The following is a 20528-nucleotide window of genomic DNA, read 5'->3' on the forward strand; positions in this document are numbered from 1 at the left end:
CAAGGATTTGATTATCATTATTTCTTTCAATCAGGTTCGTATTTGTAGGATGTGTTGTGTTCAAGTTACATTCCGTGTTTGTCAATCGTTGTAAAGATGACAGGTTTCATTCATCGATTCGTTTCTTACTGCATCAATAAACAGCTCGTCTTCTTCTTTATCTGAGACCTGACACACTGCATGCACGGGTTTTTTTTACACTGTCTTCCTTTAGCGGGACATTGACTTTTTCCAACGTGTGCTTTGTTTCCGCAGTAGTTGGATTTATGAATATGCTTATATGTATCAGGCGCTTCATATTTTTGCTGCCTTTTCAATTGTGTAATTGGTTTTGTTCAGGCTCTTTGGAACTGTTGCTTTTATCTGTGCACTCGTCAGTTCCGTGAGCTCGGTGTACATGCATCGAAGGTTCCCAGCTGTGCTGGTGCCATCTCGTGCTATGTCCATGGCTGTATTTAATGTTACCTTAGTCCTGGCACTTAAAACTTTCTCTCGCAGTTTAAGCTGAGTTTGTGTCAAACACCACCCTGACCATCTCATCTTCCTCTCCATAAGCACAGTCCTTCACCCGTGAATATTTACCCGTGGCAGTTTGCTATTGGATTGCCGCTGACGGACGGCCTTATATGGGCAGGCACTAAATTACAAGCGCCAGCGCAGCCTGTCTATGAACCTAATTTAAAGTGTAGGTTTACATCGTGCTTTGTTTCCGAAGTAGCAGAACTCATGAATATGGTTGTATATGTCACTTTCGCTTCGCTTCTTATTGTTTAGCTGCCTTCTCAATTATATAATGCATGTTTTCTTCAAGCGCTTTTTTGAGGTCTTCCTGGTTTTCTATGTACTGCGTGATTACGTGGGAGGCGTGATGATGTCACACAAAACTCCGCCCCCACGGCGTTGAAGCTCATCTCCATTACAGTAAATGGAGAAAACTGCTTCCAGTTATGACCATTACGCGTAGAATTTCGATATAAAACCTGCCCAACTTTTGTAAGGAAGCTGTAAGGAATGAACCTGCCAAATTTCAGCCTTCCACCCACACGGGAAGTTAAAGAATTAGTGATGAGTCAGTGAGTCAGTGAGTGAGTGAGTGAGTGAGTGAGTCAGTGAGTGAGTCAGTGAGTGAGTGAGGGCTTTGCCTTTTATTAGTATACTAGCAAAATACCACGCTTACAGCGCGAGAAGTAGTGTGTTAAAGAAGAAATGAAAAGAAAAGGAAACATTTTGAAAATAACGTAACCTGATTGTCAATGTAATTGTTTTGTCACTGTTGTGAGTGATGAGTGTTGTTGTCATATATATATATATTTACACACACACACATAAACATATATATATATATATATATATACATATCTATACATATACACATATATACATACATATATATCTACATATATACACACACATATATACACACATATACATACATACACACATATATACACACAAATACATATATATATATATACATATATACACACACACATATATAAACATATATATACATATACATACATATCTACATATATACACACACAGCTATTTCGTATCAGTGCAATACGCTATTTGTTAAAGCGGTTGACTCCGCTCTTACGTGCAATAACAAATCAAATCATTCAGTTGTCTTTGCTCATATGTCATTTTAGAGCTGGGCGCCTGGCATCTTTTTGGCCACAGGTTCGTTTCTGTTTGCTGTGAGGTTCTGTGTTGTGGAGATTCTCAGGATGGATTGCAGGTGCTCATCAGTGAGGCGACTCCTGTGTGCTGTTTTGTTAGTCTTTATCACTGAGAAAGCTTCTCACACAGATATGTGCTACCAAACATGCACAAGGTTGAGCCGCATGTAGGCGGACTTTTTGTTCTTCAAAGTCACCAAAGCGCCGTGCAAACTCAGTGCGCGCGCGCTCAGTTTATCAGCAAAGTGCGTGTTGGGAACACCGTAGTGACGACTTGGTTTAACATTACTTGGCAACAGGGAAAGTGGGGCAAGGTGAACTGGTGCATTTGTGTCTCCCATAAAAGCAGCTTCACTTGAAATCACTTTTGATTGTGCGGGTTAAAGCGTCCGCTGAAGTGTCAGATTCTTATTTAATTATGCTGTTTTCTGTATCTTGTGAATTGCATTCAGGTTACCCTGATGCAAGGCAGCTGAAGCGCTGCATTATGGGATCTGTAGTTTATTGTGTTACCAGCGCTTCATATACCGGGCTTTAATAACAATAATACAGTATATAAAATGATCTCGGGCGGATATAATTACACGCGGGCGGATGTGGCCCGCGCCCTTGAGTTTGACACATATGGACTAAATAGAACTTGAAAAGATATGTTTTTCAAATGTGATCGCAATTCAGATAGAGTTGGCACACTACAGCCTGCATGCCTCAATGAGTCATCCTCCCTCTCTCTTACTTTTTTACCGTTCATCTAATGAATACACTGAGTATGGCTTTACCAAAACAATCATTGATGGCGAATAAAGTATCCATTATTCGATTTGTAGAGCGGGATATATATATATACATATATATATATACCAGCGTATCATGCGGAGAAGTAGTGTGTTAAAAAGGTAGAAAAAGAAAAGGGAACATTTTAAAAATAGCGTAACATGACTGTCAATATACAGTATTTGTTTTGTGAGTGTTACTGAGTGTTGCTGTCATCAAGGATTTGATTATCATTATTTCTTTCAATCAGGTTCGTATTTGTAGGATGTGTTGTGTTCAAGTTACATTCCGTGTTTGTCAATCGTTGTAAAGATGACAGGTTTCATTCATCGATTCGTTTCTTACTGCATCAATAAACAGCTCGTCTTCTTCTTTATCTGAGACCTGACACACTGCATGCACGGGTTTTTTACACTGTCTTCCTTTAGCGGGACATTGACTTTTTCCACCGTGTGCTTTGTTTCCGCAGTAGCTGGATTTATGAATATGCTTATCAGGCGCTTCATATTTTTGCTGCCTTTTCAATTGTGTAATTGGTTTTGTTCAGCGCTCTTTGGAACTGTTGCCTTTTATCTGTGCACTCGTCAGTTCCGTGAGCCACTTCGGTGTACATGCATCGAAGGTTCCCAGCTGTGCTGGTGCCATCTCGTGCTATGTCCGTGGCTGTATTTAATGTTACCTTAGTCCTGGCACTTAAAACTTTCTCTCGCAGTTTAGCTGAGTTTGTGTCAAACACCACCCTGACCATCTCATCTTCCTCTCCATAAGCACAGTCCTTCACCCGTGAATATTTACCCGTGGCAGTTTGCTATTGGATTGCCGCTGACGGACGGACTTATATGGGCAGGCACTAAATTACAAGCGCCAGCGTAGCCTGTCTATGAACTTAATTTAAAGTGTAGGTTTACATCGTGCTTTGTTTCAGTAGCAGAACTCATGAATATGGTTGTATATGTCACTTTCGCTCGCTTCTTATTGTTTAGCTGCCTTCTCAATTATATAATGCATGTTTTCTTAAGCGCTTTTTTGAGCTCTTCCTGGTTTTCTATGTACTGCGTGATTACGTGGGAGGCGTGATGATGTCACACGAAACTCCGCCCCGGCGTTGAACCTCATCTCCATTACAGTAAATGGAGAAAAACTGCTTCCAGTTATGACCATTACGCATAGAATTTCGATATAAAACCTGCACAACTTTTGTAAGGAAGCTGTAAGGAATGAACCTGCCAAATTTCAGTCTTCCACCCACACGGGAAGTTGGAGAATTAGTGATGAGTCAGTGAGTGAGTCAGTGAGTGAGTGAGTGAGTGAGGGCTTTGCCTTTTATTAGTGTATATATATATATATATATATATATATATATATATATATACCCGCGCTTGCCAGCGGAGAAGTAGTGTGTTAAAGAAGTTATGAAAAAGAAAAGGAAACATTTTAAAAATAATGTAACATGATTGTCAAAGTAATTGTTTTGTGTATTTGGCGGCAGCGTCACAAAGTTTTTAGTCTAGCTGTATCAGAAAATGTACCACGACGTCTGACACGCCTCCTTTTTACTGTTTTCTCACAGCTTGGATTGCTGCTGCCATATATATATATATACACACACACACACACACACACACACACACACACACATACATACATACATACATACATATATATATATATATATATATATATATATATATATATATATATATATATATATATACTAATAAAAGGCAAAGCCCTCACTCACTGACTCATCACTAATTCTCCAACTTCCGTGTAGGTAGAAGGCTGAAATTTGGCAGGCTTATTCCTTACAGCTTACTTACAAAAGTTGGGCAGGTTTCATTTCGAAATTCTACGCATAAGGGTCATAACTGGAAGCTATTTTTCCCCATATAATGTAATGGAGTCTTGAGTTGGAGATGGCGGGGGGTTTAGTGTGACATCATCACGCCTCCTACGTAAGTACGTAGAGCACAAGGAAGAACTCCAAACAGCGATCAGCACAAAGCGCCATTTCACAATTGAGAAGGCAGAAAAACATTATGAAGCAAATGATGCATACAAGCATATTCATAAGTACAGCTACTGCGGAAACAAAGCAGGCGTGAACCGTAAGTTTATATTAAATTAAGTTCATAGGCTACCACTAGCGTTTGTAATTTAGTGCCTGCCCATATAAGGCCGTCCATCAGCGGCAATCCAATACAAACACTGCGGTAAATATTCACGTGTGAAGGACTGTGCTTATGCAGAGGAAGATGAGATGGTCAGGGTGGTGTTTGGCACAAACTCATTGAAACTGCGAGAGAAAGTTTTAAGTGCGGGTCTTAGCTGACATTACGAGATGGCACCAGTACAGCTGGGAACCTTGATGCAAGAACACCAAGCGGCTCCGTGAACTGGCGCAGTGCACAGACAAAAGCAACAGTTCCAAAGAGTGCTGAACAAAACCGAATTACACAATTGAGAAGGCAGCAAAAAATATGAAGCGTCTTATACATAGAATCATATTCATAAGTGCAGCTACTGCGGAAACAAAGCACCGCGGTGGAAAAAGTGAATGTCCTGCTAAAGGAAGACAGTGTAAAAAAAACCCGTGCATGCAGTTTGTCACATCACAGATAAAAGGAAGGCGAGCTGTTTATTGATGCAGTAAGGAACTAATCGATGAATGAAACCTCTTATCTTTACAGCGATTGACAAACACGGAATGTAACTTGAACACATCCTACAAATCGAGCCTGATTGAAAGAAATAATGATAATCAAATCCTTGATGACAGCAACATTCAATAACACTCACAAAACAATTACTGTATATTGACAATCATGTTACGTTATTTTTAAAATGTTCCCTTTTCTTTTCATAACTTCTACTTCTCCACTGCGATACGGGTATATATATAAATGTATATATATACCCGATCTACAATACATACTTTAGCATAGACAAGCCACACGCTGTGGCTAATTGTAGAGTCTTAAGCCTCTAACGCCGACATTGAGGTTGATTCGAGAGGGATGTACTGACTATGTCGCGCGCTACCGATTCATTTTACCTTAGCATCTCCTTGGTTTGGGGCGTATGAAAAATATTAGGTTAGCAGAATCATGTTACGTTATTTTTAAAATTTTCCCTTTCTTAGCACAAGCACAGCTGAGAAGCTTGATGCATGTACTCCATAGCGCGTTAAAAATAGCATTTAATCACACTTTCAATTCCAAGCAAGCGGGAACTTTTGTCAATGCATGATTTCCTGGTACATCCATTACACTGATGCACACATCACAGCTACAAAAATGTTAGAGTCGGAATAAAGCGCGTTCCTCGACTGATCATTTCGACTTCCAGCGAAGCCTTGATAAAAGCATGGTTTTGTGCACACTGAAAAGCAAGCAAAATTAGATGCATTACAGAAAGCGGACTTTGTGGCTCTTACTGGGGATCATTGGACTTCCGTGACCGTTAGTAATTCTAAATACATCTAATTACAAAATGTTCAATGATCACACTGTTTTAGCCTAATGTACAAAATAATTTTGGCTAATGTTAGTCAGAGTTTAAAGAGTAAGCTGGTCAAATTACCTTTTATGTTTCTGACTTATTTTTTTAAGAAGAAAAACTGCACTTTATGGTGAAATTTTGGTTATTATTATTTAAAGACAATACTATTCTGAAAATGTACTTAAAGTACTTAAACTACCACTTTATTTTTAAGTCTGCCCAATTTTAACCAGGGATGATATTTTTGTTTCTGTTTTGAATTCAAATGCAGTTTAAAGGCTTTTTTTTTTCAGAAATTAAAACAGCTTCAGTTTACAATATTCATGTCCATGTCTATTATTTGATTCTGTAAGCCCACTAAAACCGTTTTAAATAAAAAAAAAATTTGCGATTTGGGGCAAATTCGTGTCGATTACATACGATTAATCAAGATTAATTCTTACACAGCCTCTAATTAATTGGATTAATTTTTTAATCGAGTCCCACCTAATATATATATATATAGATATATATATATAGATTTGTATATATATGTGTATATACAGTATATATGTAGATATGTATATGTTGTATATACAGTATGTATATATATGTGTGTGTATATATATATATGTGTATATATATATATATATATATTTATATATATGTTTATATATATATATATGTTTATATATGTGTCTGTGTGTGTGTGTGTATATATATATATATATATATATATATATATATATATATATATATATATATATATACCAGCAACACTCATATCAATGACAAAACAATTACATTAACAATCATCTTACGTTATTTTTAAAATGTTTGCTTTTCTTTTCATAACTTCTTTAACACACTACTTCTCATGCTGAAGCTGAGTATTCTGCTAGTATATATATATATATATATATATATATATATATATATATATATATATATATATATATATATATTTTTTCTCCATTTACTGTAATGGAGATGAGCTTCAACGCCGTGGGCGGAGTTTCGTGTGACATCATCACGCCTCCCACGTAATCACGCAGTACATAGAAAACCAGGAAGACTTCAAAAAAGCGCTCAAGAAAACATGCATTATATAATTGAGAAGGCAGCGAAACAATAAGAAGCGAACGAGTGACATATACAACCATATTCATGAGTTCTGCTACTTCGGAAACAAAGCACGATGTAAACCTACACTTTAAATTAAGTTCATAGACAGGCTGCCGCTGGCGTTTGTAATTTAGTGCCTGCCCATATAAGGCCATCCGTCAGCGGCAATCCAATAGCAAACTTTCACGGGTGAAGGACTGTGCTTATGGAGAGGAAGATGAGATGGTCAGGGTGGTGTTTGACACAAACTCAGCGAAACTGCCAGAGAAAGTTTTAAGTGCCAGGACTAAGGTAACATTAAATAAAGCTATGGACATAGCACGAGATGGCACCAGCACAGCTGGGAACCTTCGATGCAAGTACACCGAGTGGCTCACGTGAACTGATGCAGTGCACAGATAAAAAGCAACAGTTCCAAAGAGCTGAACAAAACCGAATTACACAGTTGAAAAGGCAGCAAAAATATGAAGCGTCTGATAAGCATATTCATAAATGCAGCTACTGTGGAAACAAAGCACATGGTGGAAAAAGTCAATGTCCCGCTAAAGGAAGACAGCGTAAAAAAAAAACCCGTGCATGCAGTTTGTCACATCACAGATAAAAAGGAAGACGAGCTGTTTATTGATGCAGTAAGGAACTAATCGATGAATGAAACCTCTTATCTTTACAACGATTGACAAACACGGAATGTAACTTGAACACATCCTACAAATACGAGCCTGATTGAAAGAAATAATGATAATCAAATCCTTGATGACAGCAACATTCAATAACACTCACAAAACAATTACTGTATATTGACAATCATGTTACGTTATTTTTAAAATGTTCCCTTTTCTTTTTCATAACTTCTACTTCTCCACTGCGATACACGGGTATATATATAAATGTATATCTATAGCCCGATCTACAATACATACTTTAGCATAAACAAGCGGTGGCGCAATTGTAGAGTCTTTGCCTCTAACGCTGACATTCGAGGTTCGATTCCTGAGAGGGATGTACTGACTATGTACGCTACCGATTCATTTTACCTTCCCATCTCCTTGGTTTGGGACGTATGAAAAATATTAGGTTAACGCAGAATCATGTTACGTTATTTTTAAAATTTTCCCTTTCTTAGCACAAGCACAGTTGAGAAGCTTGATGCATGTACTCCATAACGCGTTAAAAAATAACGCATTTAATCACACTTTCAATTCCAAGCAAACGGGAACTTTTGTCAATGCATGATTTTCTGGTACATCCATTACACTGATGCACACATCACAGCTACAAAAATGTTAGAGTCGGAATAAAGCGCGTTCCTCGACTGATCATTTCGACTACCCGAAAGAAAGCCTTGATAAAAGCATGGTTTTGTGCACACTGAAAAGCAAGCAAAATTAGATGCATTACAGAAAGCGGACTTTGTGGCTCTTACTGGGGATCATTGGACTTTCGTGACCGTTAGTAATTCTAAATACATCTAATTACAAAATGTTCAATGATCACACTGTTTTAGCCTAATGTACAAAATAATTTTGGCTAATGTTACTCAGAGTTTAAAGAGTAAGCTGGTCAAATTACCTTTTATGTTTCTGACTTATTTTTTTAAGAAGAAAAACTGCACTTTATGGTGAAATTTTGGTTATTATTATTTAAAGACAATACTATTCTGAAAATGTACTTAAAGTACTTAAACTACCACTTTATTTTTAAGTCTGCCCAATTTTAACTAGGGATGATATTTTTGTTTCTGTTTTGAATTCAAATGCAGTTTAAAAGCTTTTTTTCAGAAATTAAAACAGCTTCAGTTTACAATATTCATGTCCATGTCTATTATTTGATTCTGTAAGCCCCCTAAAACCGTTTTAAATAAAAAAAAAAAAAAACATTTGCGATTTGGGGCAAATTTACGTGTGATTACATACGATTAATCAAGATTAATTCTTACCCAGCCTCTAATTAATTGGATTAATTTTTTTAATCGAGTCCCACCCTTAATATATATATGTAGATATATATGTAGATTTGTACATATATGTGTATATACAGTATATATGTAGATATGTATATGTTGTATATACAGTATGTATATATATGTATGTGTGTATATGTGTATATATATATAACTGTATATATATGTGTATAGATGTGTATATATATATATATATATGTTTACATGTATATATATGTTTATATATGTGTCTGTGTGTGTGTGTATATATATATATATATATATATATATATATGCCAGCAACACTCATGACAATTACAAGACAATTACATTGTCAATCATGTTACGTTATTATTAAAATGTTTCCTTGTCTATTTACTTCTCCGCTGCCAATGCAGCTATTTTGCTATATATATATATATATATATATATATATATGTATATATATATATATGTATATATATGTATGTATGTATATATATGTATGTATATATATATAAATAGATAGATATATATATAAATAGATATATATATAAATAGATAGATATATATATATATAAATAGATAGATATGACAACAACACTCATATCAATGACAAAACAATTACATTAACAATCATCTTACGTTATTTTTAAAATGTTTGCTTTTCTTTTCATAACTTCTTTAACACACTACTTCTCCGCTGCGAAGCGCGGGTATTCTGCTAGTACATATATATATATATATATATATATATAATTTTAACTTAGTTACAAAGTGATCAAAACTCTCGTTTATATCCTGCGTCCTCTCATTAAACATGTATCCCGCATTACCTGTGGGCATGTGAAATGCCAGCGGTAGCCTGTCTATGAACTTAATTTAAAGTTTAGGTTTACACCTTGCTTTCTTTCCGAGGTAGCAGCACTCATGAATATGGTAGTATATGTCACTCGCTCGCTTCTTATTGTTTCGCTGCCTTCTCAATTATATAATGCATGTTTTCTTAAGCGCTTTTTGGAGGTTTTCCTGGTTTTCTACGCACTGCGTTAACAGTCAGTTCACGTGATTACGTGGGAGGCGTGATGATGTCACGCGAAACTCCGCCCCCCCACGTCTTTCCAGCTCAACTCCATTACAGTTAATGGAGAAAAATACCTTCCAGTTATGACCATTAGGTAGAATTTCGAAATGAAACCTGCCCAACTTTTGTAAGTAAGCTGTAAGGAATGAGCCTGCCAAATTTCAGCCTTCTACCTACACGGGAAGTTGGAGAATTAGTGATGAGTGAGTGAGTGAGTGAGGGCTTTGCCTTTTATTAGTATAGATTAAGCAGCTGGGTTAGAATGAAAACCTGTAGCCACTGCGGCTCTCCAGGACCTACATTGCCCATCCCTGCCTTATGGTGTAGATTGAGCTTTAATGGGGGAAAAAAACATAAGAATTGGTTTGAAAAGAAAAAATAAGTAAGAAGTTGTATAACAGACAATTATAAAGTTTATAATAGTAGGTTATTACATAATAATAGGTAATTGTAAAATATTAGGAGATTGTTACATTCCAGAATATAAAAAAATCCAGACACAGTCAAAGTTGAATTAAACTGTTTACAGCATTGCAAAGATAATAACTTTAATAATGTGAGTTCTATTGTGCTAATATTTATAGAATTATATGGGAATAAAAAGTTAAGTGTTCTTAGGAAAATGTTGTTGATTACCAGCAGATCTTAGAAACAAACCCAACACTGTCTGTTTTTTATGAGATCATAGAGATGACTCTTCATCAGACGTTATGTCTAGGGACGATTTTGGTGAAACCCTTACTGAGATTCTCATTTGCTTTTGGAAGCATTTGTTATTTGAAGCATATTTTGAATGAAAGTTAATACGGCACAAATTAACTTAAGGCAGTGGATCTGTTGGGTAATCTGTTTGTGCCTCATGCCCATCACACATTGACAGGCAGTTCTCTGAGCATACTCTTATAGCATAAAAAAAAAACTTTGCCAGGTTAGAAATGTAGCACCCACAAAAGAACACCACCAAAACCTGTTTGGAAGCATATACTGTGCAAGACAAATAACAAAATAGACTTTATATGCAGTTTTTGTGTCCTCAAAAACATTATCTTGTAAATTTAGAAAAATGTATATCATGTAATTGTTCAAGAAGATAACTAGGTGAATAATTTTAACTAAATTCAGGTTATCCAAATTGACTCTAATGTGCAGTATGCAACAATTTGTTTTTACCTTTGTCCTGTTCTTTCTGTTTTTATCAGTGATGTGAATATATTTAATAGGTTATATATGTTTGAACTCTTTTAACAGGCATTACCCAATTGGCTTACTCTTTGACCTCCATGCCTCTCACACAGCACTTCCTTGGAGCATTACTGTGCACTTTAAGGTAGGTTAGTTCTTGATTTAATTTTTCTTCTCTCAAAACTGTTTCATTGTGGTGCTGAGGTGTCACTCGCTGCACTTGGGTCCCAGTTCAGGTGGTGCTGTCAGTCCATGTGCCCATCCTCTCTCTGTCTCAAGTGTTAGCCTCCTGTACTTCAATAATGTCTTGTCAGTTTTCACTTTTTGAATTTGAATATTTGAACTACTTTTTTTTTTTTTTTTTATTATTAAGCAAGTTGATTTGTTATGTATAAAAGGGCAATTATGATAATGACTTGCGATAGAATTCATCAAAGTAATATTGAATAGAGTTTAAAGAAAAAAGTGCAGTATGGGCTAACACACGCTATACATACAATTCTCAACAAATTCTGCCTAAAAAATCTCAGCAAAATATGGAAAAAAACTCTGTATGGCAATAACTTACATTTTATTAACTGTACATGTTATTTATTTAACAGGCATTTAGTCTTGATATCAGTATTAGGTAGGAGGGAAAGACTAATGTGATAGTTGCAAACACATTAATCAGAAAGTGCGTATCCAGGGTGTTTGAACCTGCAAAATGTCTCTTGTAATGCAAAATGTTGTTGAATTTTCAAAGATCCTTTTAAATGTAATGTAAGAAATTAAGCAAGCTGTCAACAGTCACAAGAGTTTGACTTGTGATATTTTCACATGGTGATATTTTCAGATGTAAGTCCGTGGAGACACCCCTGCTTGAACAGTCCACGAGAAGAATGGTGCATGTGCATTGTAGTTAATTAGGTCTCCTGCATAAGAAAAAAGGCAGCAGTTACAGTAATTTTAAAGACTCTGAGTGAATCCTAGTTCATCCAGTTAAATACATGTACTAGTATTTAGGATGTGGCAAATCTTACAAGGAAAAACAACTGCCTAATCAATTGACGAATAATAAAAAACAATATCTCTGTTTCAAGTTAATGTTCATTTTTGTATAATATGAATTCAACATGATATTGTACAAAAATAGTTTTGTCATGTTATGGATAGTATATACATTAAAGGTAGTTTCAGGAAGTATTCTAAAAAATGCAAAAAAATATACTGGATCTTCTAATACAGGTGCCTTGGTATACTCTGGTGTCCTGTCTAGAGTTGCTTCCTTTCTTGATCCATTTGCTACTCTGGCTTCTTTTGAACTTAAACAATTTTCTTCTGCAGTCTTCTGTTTGATATAATTTTTTATATGCTTTCAGCTGGAGTACAGACATAAATACTTGAGGAATAATGTATCACATGCAGTGTCATGTGAATTAGTGCTTTCTGTCACTTCATGCAAAACACACCAAAACAGCACCCAGTTTTTGTAAAAGTATTAGAATGATTCTAGATAAATGTAGGTGGAGGCAACAAAAACAAATGATGTGAAATATTGACTCCCAGTAATGTTTTGACTAATCATAGATGATGACAAAGAAACTCAAGTAGACTTACTCTAGTTTGAATGGCAGCATGGTTTTGTTTTATTTACTTCTTCTTTTGTATTTGTTGAATTGCATTTAACAGCAGAATTGAATAAATAGTTGTGAAGATGTGAAATCGGAAGACTTCGCTTTACTCCGTAAATGTGACATATACCTTACAAGTAGTTTTTTAATATATAAAAGGCATACTTAGTTGTACCTGAAAGCACTTTTTCATGTTTTTCATTATGTGTAGATACTGTACTATCTACATAGGACTGGTTTGAATGAGTGTAAATGTAAGCATGTCTATAGTCTTCAATAGCTGTTATGCTGGCTGTTTCTGCCATGAGCTGGTTACAACAAGGGATATGGCTATAGTTTCCAATGATTCTGAATTGGAATGAGTACATTTAAGAATATATGTGTTTATTATATGTGTAAAACATTATTGCATTTATATAGGCTACTTAGTTTAAATGTATGCTTTATATAATTTTGTGTTCCTGAGTTAGTGCTTGTGTAAGTCAATCTTTATTCTTTACAGAATCATTAATCACATGTGCCATTAACTTTACTGAGAAAATAATGTAACTGCATGCAAACTAATAAATACAGTACAATCAAAAACAACAAATGCAAATAAAGAAGCATGTGCAAGTAACACAGGGATTAATGTATCATTAGATTAAATTTTCAAGCCTGTTTAATCCAATTTAGAATTGTGATGGGCTAAACCCTGTTCTAGCAATATTGGCTTCAAGGCAGGAAACAGCCCTAAACAGGGCCCATTAACACACACATAGGTTTACACCTCCATATCTCTATGCTTTTCAAAGTTCAGCATGAAGTGTAATTAATTAAAATTACTGAATTAGTCTGGATTCTTGTTGGTCTTGTAGATGTATGAGAACATTAAGTTTTAGTTGACATTCAAAGGTCAAATTAATATCATACATTATCCTACCTAGGGCTTATCTCAGAGGGAAATATTTGAATTAAAGGAGATGCAAACCAAAGAAGTCAATTTTCATTTGATATTTGCAAGCATACAGCGTGTTGTCATCGAGTTGACATTTTTTATCTAGGAGGTTGTCAATTGTTTTTTCGATATTGCTGTAGAAGTTACAATTAATAGTTCTCAGAATCAAAGAAGGTATACATATGGTTTCATATGACTGATGATTTGGTCTTTTCTTGGTCAGCTCCGTCTGGCATGTGGAAAGACCTTCAGTGTGCCTTTCTTTGTACAGGAGCGCTTCTCCATCACCACCTTGGTCACACCTTTTGATTGCAGGTAGTACTGCAGTTTTCTCTTTGAGGTTTTACAATACCTGTCAAAAGTTTTACATCACCTCAGTTTTTTTCAGTTGGAAATGGGCACATTTTAATATCGTAATTTTTCATGAAATCAGTGCATAGAACAAATAAACAATAGCAAATAAAAATAAATGAAGAAATCATTAAGTATGCAAAGTTTTATTCAACTTTTTGATTCATAAAAGTAGCCACCTTTAGCTGATATAACAGCCAAACTGTGATAACACTTTTGATTCAGAATGCCAGTCACCAACTGTGCCTTCAGCAAAAGAATCCCAGACCATCACACTTCCTCCTCCATGTTTGACAGTTGGTGTCACACACTGAGAAACCATCCTTTTACCAATTCAACGGTATACAAACATTCTGAGTTGTGAACCTACAATTTCAAATTTTTATTCCGTGGTCCATAAGACTTTTTCCTAGTCTGCAGAAGTCCACAGCCAGTATTTCAAGGCCTGATTTTATCCTTTAAGAAATGGTTTTGTTGCTGCCACTCGCCATGTCAAACCTGCAGCACAAAATCTCCTCTAGAGCAAAAACTGAGACTTGCTTTTTTCGACCACTGTTAAGTTGTGCTTGAAGCTGTTGTGCTGTGAGGCACTTATAATGCAAGCTGGTGACACTTATAAAGTTGTCTTCTGATTGGGTTGTGATTTTGGGTCTGCCAAATCTCTTCCTATTAGAGTATCTCTCAGTTTCCAATTGGAAATTGTGTAGGACACCATACTCGCTGACACTCTTGATTTTTTTTTTTCTTCAATTTCTTTAAATAAAAGGCCTACAGGTCTAAGGGTAATAGTGCTCTGTCTTATTTCATCTGTTAATTGCCACTTTCTTGTCATTAGCATGGAATTTACAACTTTCCACAGTATAGTATTGTCCAAGTAGTACTTTAGAGGGTGTAGTGAGGGTGAAGCTTTTAATTATCCAAATATTAACCGGGATAACCTTGCAGATGGAGGAGCACAAGAGCAGGAGTTTTTAGAAGTAATCAGTGACTGTTTTTTTTTAACACAGCATGTTAAAGCACCAACACGGGGTGAAGCCTGTCTGGATTTAGTATTTTGTAATAATCAGGAAAGAATTGAGGGTGTAGAGGTGATTGAACCACTAGGGTCAAGTGACCATAATGTAATACAATTATCAATATTTTGTAAGAGTGCAGATGCAAAGACTAAAATTGTGAAGTTGAACTTTGGTAGGGCTAATTTTGAGCAGATGCGGCAAAGTCTAAGTAGGATAGACTGGGATAAGCTTTTAAGAGGGAGACAGTCGAGGAGCAGTGGAACAGGTTTAAAAATGTTTTACATGTAATGCAGGACAGATACATACCTAAATTTGGAATTAATATGAAACTAAAAAAAACTCCACGGTGAACTAATAAAGATTTATAAAAGAAGCTGCAAAGGATAAAACTGCTTTATAAGGCATATAAGACTAATGACTGCAAAGTGAATTGTAGAGTGTATGAGAACATGAGGGCAACCATTAAGAAGGATATCAGGGAGGCTAAAAGACAGTTGGAGAGGAATATAGCAGATAAGGTGAAAGAAGACCCTAAGAGATTCTTTCAGTATTTTAGTAGTAAAAGAACAGTCAAAGAGGAGGTCAAGTGCATCAGGAATAGTAAAGGGGAATTAAAAGATACAGACAGTGAAATAGTGGATGCCCTAAACTTACATTTTTCTGAGGTGTTTACAAGTGAGCAAGTGGACAACCTCCCAGAGGTAAACACGACTACTAAGGAGGTACTGAGGGATTTGGAAATTGTAGAGGGAGAAGTGCTGCTCAGATTAAATAAAATGAAATCAAACAAATCACCAGGACCAGATAATATTTATCCTCATGTTCTTAAGGACTGCTAGTGAGTACATAAATAAACCCTTGACACCTATTTTTAGGAAGTCACTGCGCACTGGAGAGATTCCGAAGCACTGGAAAATGGCAAATATCATCCCATTATATAAAAAGGGTGACAGGGCAGATCCAAGCAACTATAGGCCAGTAAGCTTAACATGCATCACAGGAAAATTAATGGAAGGAATTATTAAGGATAAGGTTGAGCAACATCTGGCAAGGACAGGAGTTATTCTGAACAGTCAGAATGAGTTCAGAAGAGGGAGGTTGTGTTTTACTAATAATTTTTTTCATTTTTTTTTACTATTTAATTTAATATTGTTTCTTTGTATCAGTATACTGCTACTGGATTATGTGAATTTCCCCTTGGGATTAATAATGTATGTATGTATGTATGTATGTATGTATCTATGTATCTATGTATCTATCTATGTATCTATCTATCTATCTATCTATCTATGTATCTATCTATCTATCTATCTATCTATCTATCTATCTATCTATCTATCTATCTATCTATCTATCTATCATGCTGGAATTCTATGAGGAGGCAACAAAAGGATATGATCAAAGTGGAGCTTATGATACTATTTATCTGGACTTTCAGAAAGCATTTGATAAGGTGCCACATGAGAGGTTGGGCATCAAATTAAAAGAAGTGGGAGTTCAGGGTGATGTTTTTAGATGGGTACAGAATTGGCTCACACACAGGAAGCAGAGGGCGATGGTGCAAGGAACCTCATCAGAACTGGCCGATGTTATGAGTGGTGTTCCACAGGGGTCAGTGCTAGGGCCGCTGCTATTTTTAATATACTGTATATAAATGATTTAGATAGGAATATAAGTAACAAGCTGGTGTCAGGAATGCCAGGGGCGACGACCCGGCCGGGACGCCTTGAGGGACCGGAAGAGGGCGTGTGCCTATCTTGGATCACGTGAGGGCTGCCACCCTGGTTACTTTGGGGGTCACGGGCTGAGGGCATGGAAGCCCAACCCTGTAGGGGCCCGTAGTCACTGCCAGGGGGTGCCCCAAAGCCTTGGGAACCCTGGACCTCAGCACTTCCGCCACACCAGGAAGTGCTGGGGGGAAGAGAAGCAGGTACAACCAGAGTGCTTCCGGGAGTACAGCCGGCACTTCCGCCACACAGGGGCGTGTCGGCGGGTGATTGCTGGGGAGCACCTGGAGCATATCCGGGTGAAGATAAAAGGGGCCGCCTCCCTTCATTCGAGGCCGGAGTCAGGTGGAGGTGAACAGAAGAAAGGCAAAATGTGTGAGAGGCCTGGACTTTGGGGACTTGGGGTTTGTGTGCACTGATCTTTATTGTAAATACAGCATGTCTGCCTGCCTGTGCCCAGGTTCCGTTTAAACTGGTTAAGTTTGCAGATGATACCAAGATAGGTGGACTAACAGATAATTTGGAATTAGTTATATCATTACAGAAGGACTTGGATAGCATACAGAACTGGGCAGATTTGTGGCAGATTAAATTTAATGTCAGTAAATGTAAAGTATTACACATAGGAAGTAAAAATGTTAGGTATGAATACACAATGGGCGGTCGGAAAATCGAGAGTACACCTTATGAGAAGGATTTAGGAGTCATACTGGACTCTTTTAAGCTATCGAATTCCCGACAGTGTTCAGAAGCCATTAAGAAGACTAACAGAATGTTAAAATATATAGCACGTTGTGGAGTACAAGTCCAAGGAGGTTATGCTCAACCTTTATAATGCAGTGCTGAGGCATCATCTTGAGTACTGTGTGCAGTTTTTGTCTCCAGGCTACAAAAAGTACATAGCAGCTCTAGAAAAGGCCCAGAGAAGAGCGACTAGGCTGATTCCAGGGCTACAGGGGTTGAATTATGAGAAAAGATTAAAAGAGCTGAGCCTTTACAGTTTAAGCAAAAGGAGATTAAGAGGTGACATGATTGAAGTGTTTAAAATTATGAAGGGAATTAGTACTGTGGATCGAGACTAAAATGATTCATCAAGAACCAAGGGACACGATTGGAAACTTAAGGGTAAATTTTGCACAAACATTAGGAAGTTTTTCTTTACACAAAGAACGATAGACACTTGGAATAAGCTACCAAGTAGTGTGGCAGACAGTAAGACATTAGGGACTTTCAAAACTAGACTTGATGTTTTCTTGGAAGAAATAAGTGGATAGGACTGGCGAGCTTTGTTGGGCTGAATGGCCTGTTCTCGTCTAGAGTGTTCTAAGTGAAGTGTTTTAAGTAATCAACAGAAGTTGGGACACCTGTGCAAATTGTTTGCCTAAACTTGCAAGGCTTAATTTATTTTAATTGCTGCAGAACATCTGTAGGTTGTAATACAGTATATTGTTCCTTGAAGAAGGCCCATTTGTAATACTCTGAAATTTCCTTTTTTTCCTAAACTTTAAATTTAAACCTCTGGCAGTTTACTGCTTAGCTTTCAACATTTTAGGTCATTCATTGCATTTCAGCTGACTAAATGCAAAGAAAAACTGGAAGAACTGAGGTGTTCTAAATCTTTTGACTGATAGTGTGCATTCAGTGTCCTTGGTTGCTAGCAAATTGCGCCTTCTGGGGCAGCTTGTGATCAGTCTGCTCCCATTGTTAACAATAATGTGTGGCTTTTATGGAGAACTGCTTCTGCTTGTGCGCTTGTTGTTATCCAGCAAGGTTTGGACCAATGCTGCCCTCGTCCAACTCCAATACAGACATGCCTTTCACCTAGGGATGCTCCGATCAGGATTTTTTTTTTTATGACATATACCGATCTCTGATTCTAATACCAATTCCTTTGTTTTTTCTTTATTCCTGTAAAAAACTACACTAAGCTTCTGAATAACCTGACGTATAGAAGCCTCATGTCCTATATTAAAGCATTAACTTTGCCATTTATATAATTAAACTATAGACCAAACTGTTCATTTTTTATTAGCATACTATAATTCTCTAGGCGTATTGTTCAGTGGCCATAAAAATACTAAAATAAAGAATATTTTCTTATAATACATACTTTTAACTACGGTATTAAAATATATGCAAAATATTACTCCTTAATACATATGGCATAATTATAAGCTGTCATTTTTTAAAATTTTGTTCTGTAATATACTAATCTGAAACAAAGCTTATTTGGGAAAAAAAGTAGTTTTTATGATTTCTCTAACAACAAAAATATGTGTGTGTATATATATATATATATATATATATATATATATATATATATATATATATATATATATATATATATATATATATATATGTGGCCTTATATAATAGCATTTTCAATACTTTTTAATAGTTATATTCTTTATTGTTGATGTCCACATTTAAAGCAGCATTTGATTGAAAATCATCCTGGGAACTGCACATAAAAAAGCATTCAGAATACATCTGATTTCAGTTGACAGTTCAAAAATAGTTCTGCTGTGACAAAGCAGTCAGAGCACTATAATAAAGTGATTGGTATTTTGTGCTGAGAGGTACCGGCTGGTTAATTTAAAGTTGTATTTATAGATAGTGTATACTTTATACATACATATACATGCATTCAGTGCACTCCATAATATCTGTGTCAAAGATGCATTTTTCCTTTTCTTACCCCACTGCTCCAGAGTTTAAAATTACAAATGAAACAATTCAAGTGTGATAAAAATGGACATTGCAGACTTTCATTGAAAGGTATTTGCATACATTTAAGTCACACTATGTAGAAATTATAACAGTTTTTCTACATGGTTCTCCATTTCAGAGCACCATAATGTTTAGGACGTACAGTAGTAATGGTGGGTATATTAAAGCACTCATATTTAGTATTTTGCATATCACTTGCATGCAGTGACTGCTTGAAATCTGTGATATATAGACATCACCAGGTGCTGAGTATCTTCTCTGGTGATGTTCTGCCAAACCTCTAAAGCAGCCATCTTCAGCTTCTGCTTGTTTTGGGGGCTTGTCCCTTAGTTTTTCCCTTTAGCATATTGAAGGCATGCTTAATTTGATTTAAATCGATGACTGGCTTGGATATTCAAGAATTTTCAATTGTTTACTTTGTAAAACTCCTGTGTTGCCTTAGTAGTATGTTTGGGATCATTATCATGTTGTAGAATAAAGCGCCATGCAATGAGTTTGGAGGCATTCACTTAAACCTGAGCAGATGTGATGTTTCTATATACCTCAGAATTCATTGTGCCACTGCCATCAAAATTTACATCATCAATGAAGATAAGTGTGCCGGTTCCTGTGGCAACCACACATGTCCTAGCTAAAACACCCCTACTACCATGTTTAATAGTCAAGGTGGTATGCTTTGAATCTTGGGCCGTTCCTTTTCATTGCCACACTTTGCTCTTGCCATCTCTCTAATTCAGGTTAATCTTGGCCTTGTCTGTCCACAAGACTTTTTTGCAGAATTCAGCAGACTCTTTTAAATACATTTTCATAAATTGTAGTATGGTCATGTTTCTGTAGCTAAATAGTGGATTGCATCTTGCATTGTGGCCTTTGCATTTCTGTTCGTGAAGTCTTCTTTGGATAGTAGTC

General features: G+C 36.3%; 1 protein-coding gene across 2 annotated transcripts in view; it reads left to right on the plus strand.

Moving 5' to 3' along the window:
• Nucleotides 1-20528, plus strand: part of atg5 (ATG5 autophagy related 5 homolog (S. cerevisiae)) — a 193696-nt gene that overhangs the window by 22962 nt on the left and 150206 nt on the right. For both annotated transcript variants that reach the window (XM_039747847.1, XM_039747849.1), the window contains one exon: nt 11312-11390. In XM_039747847.1, the coding sequence (XP_039603781.1) occupies nt 11312-11390 (79 nt within the window). The remainder of the gene's footprint in view (nt 1-11311; nt 11391-20528) is intronic.

The sequence above is a fragment of the Polypterus senegalus genome, chromosome 3 (genome assembly GCF_016835505.1).
Source record: "Polypterus senegalus isolate Bchr_013 chromosome 3, ASM1683550v1, whole genome shotgun sequence".
NCBI classification, from domain to species: Eukaryota; Metazoa; Chordata; class Cladistia; order Polypteriformes; family Polypteridae; genus Polypterus; species Polypterus senegalus.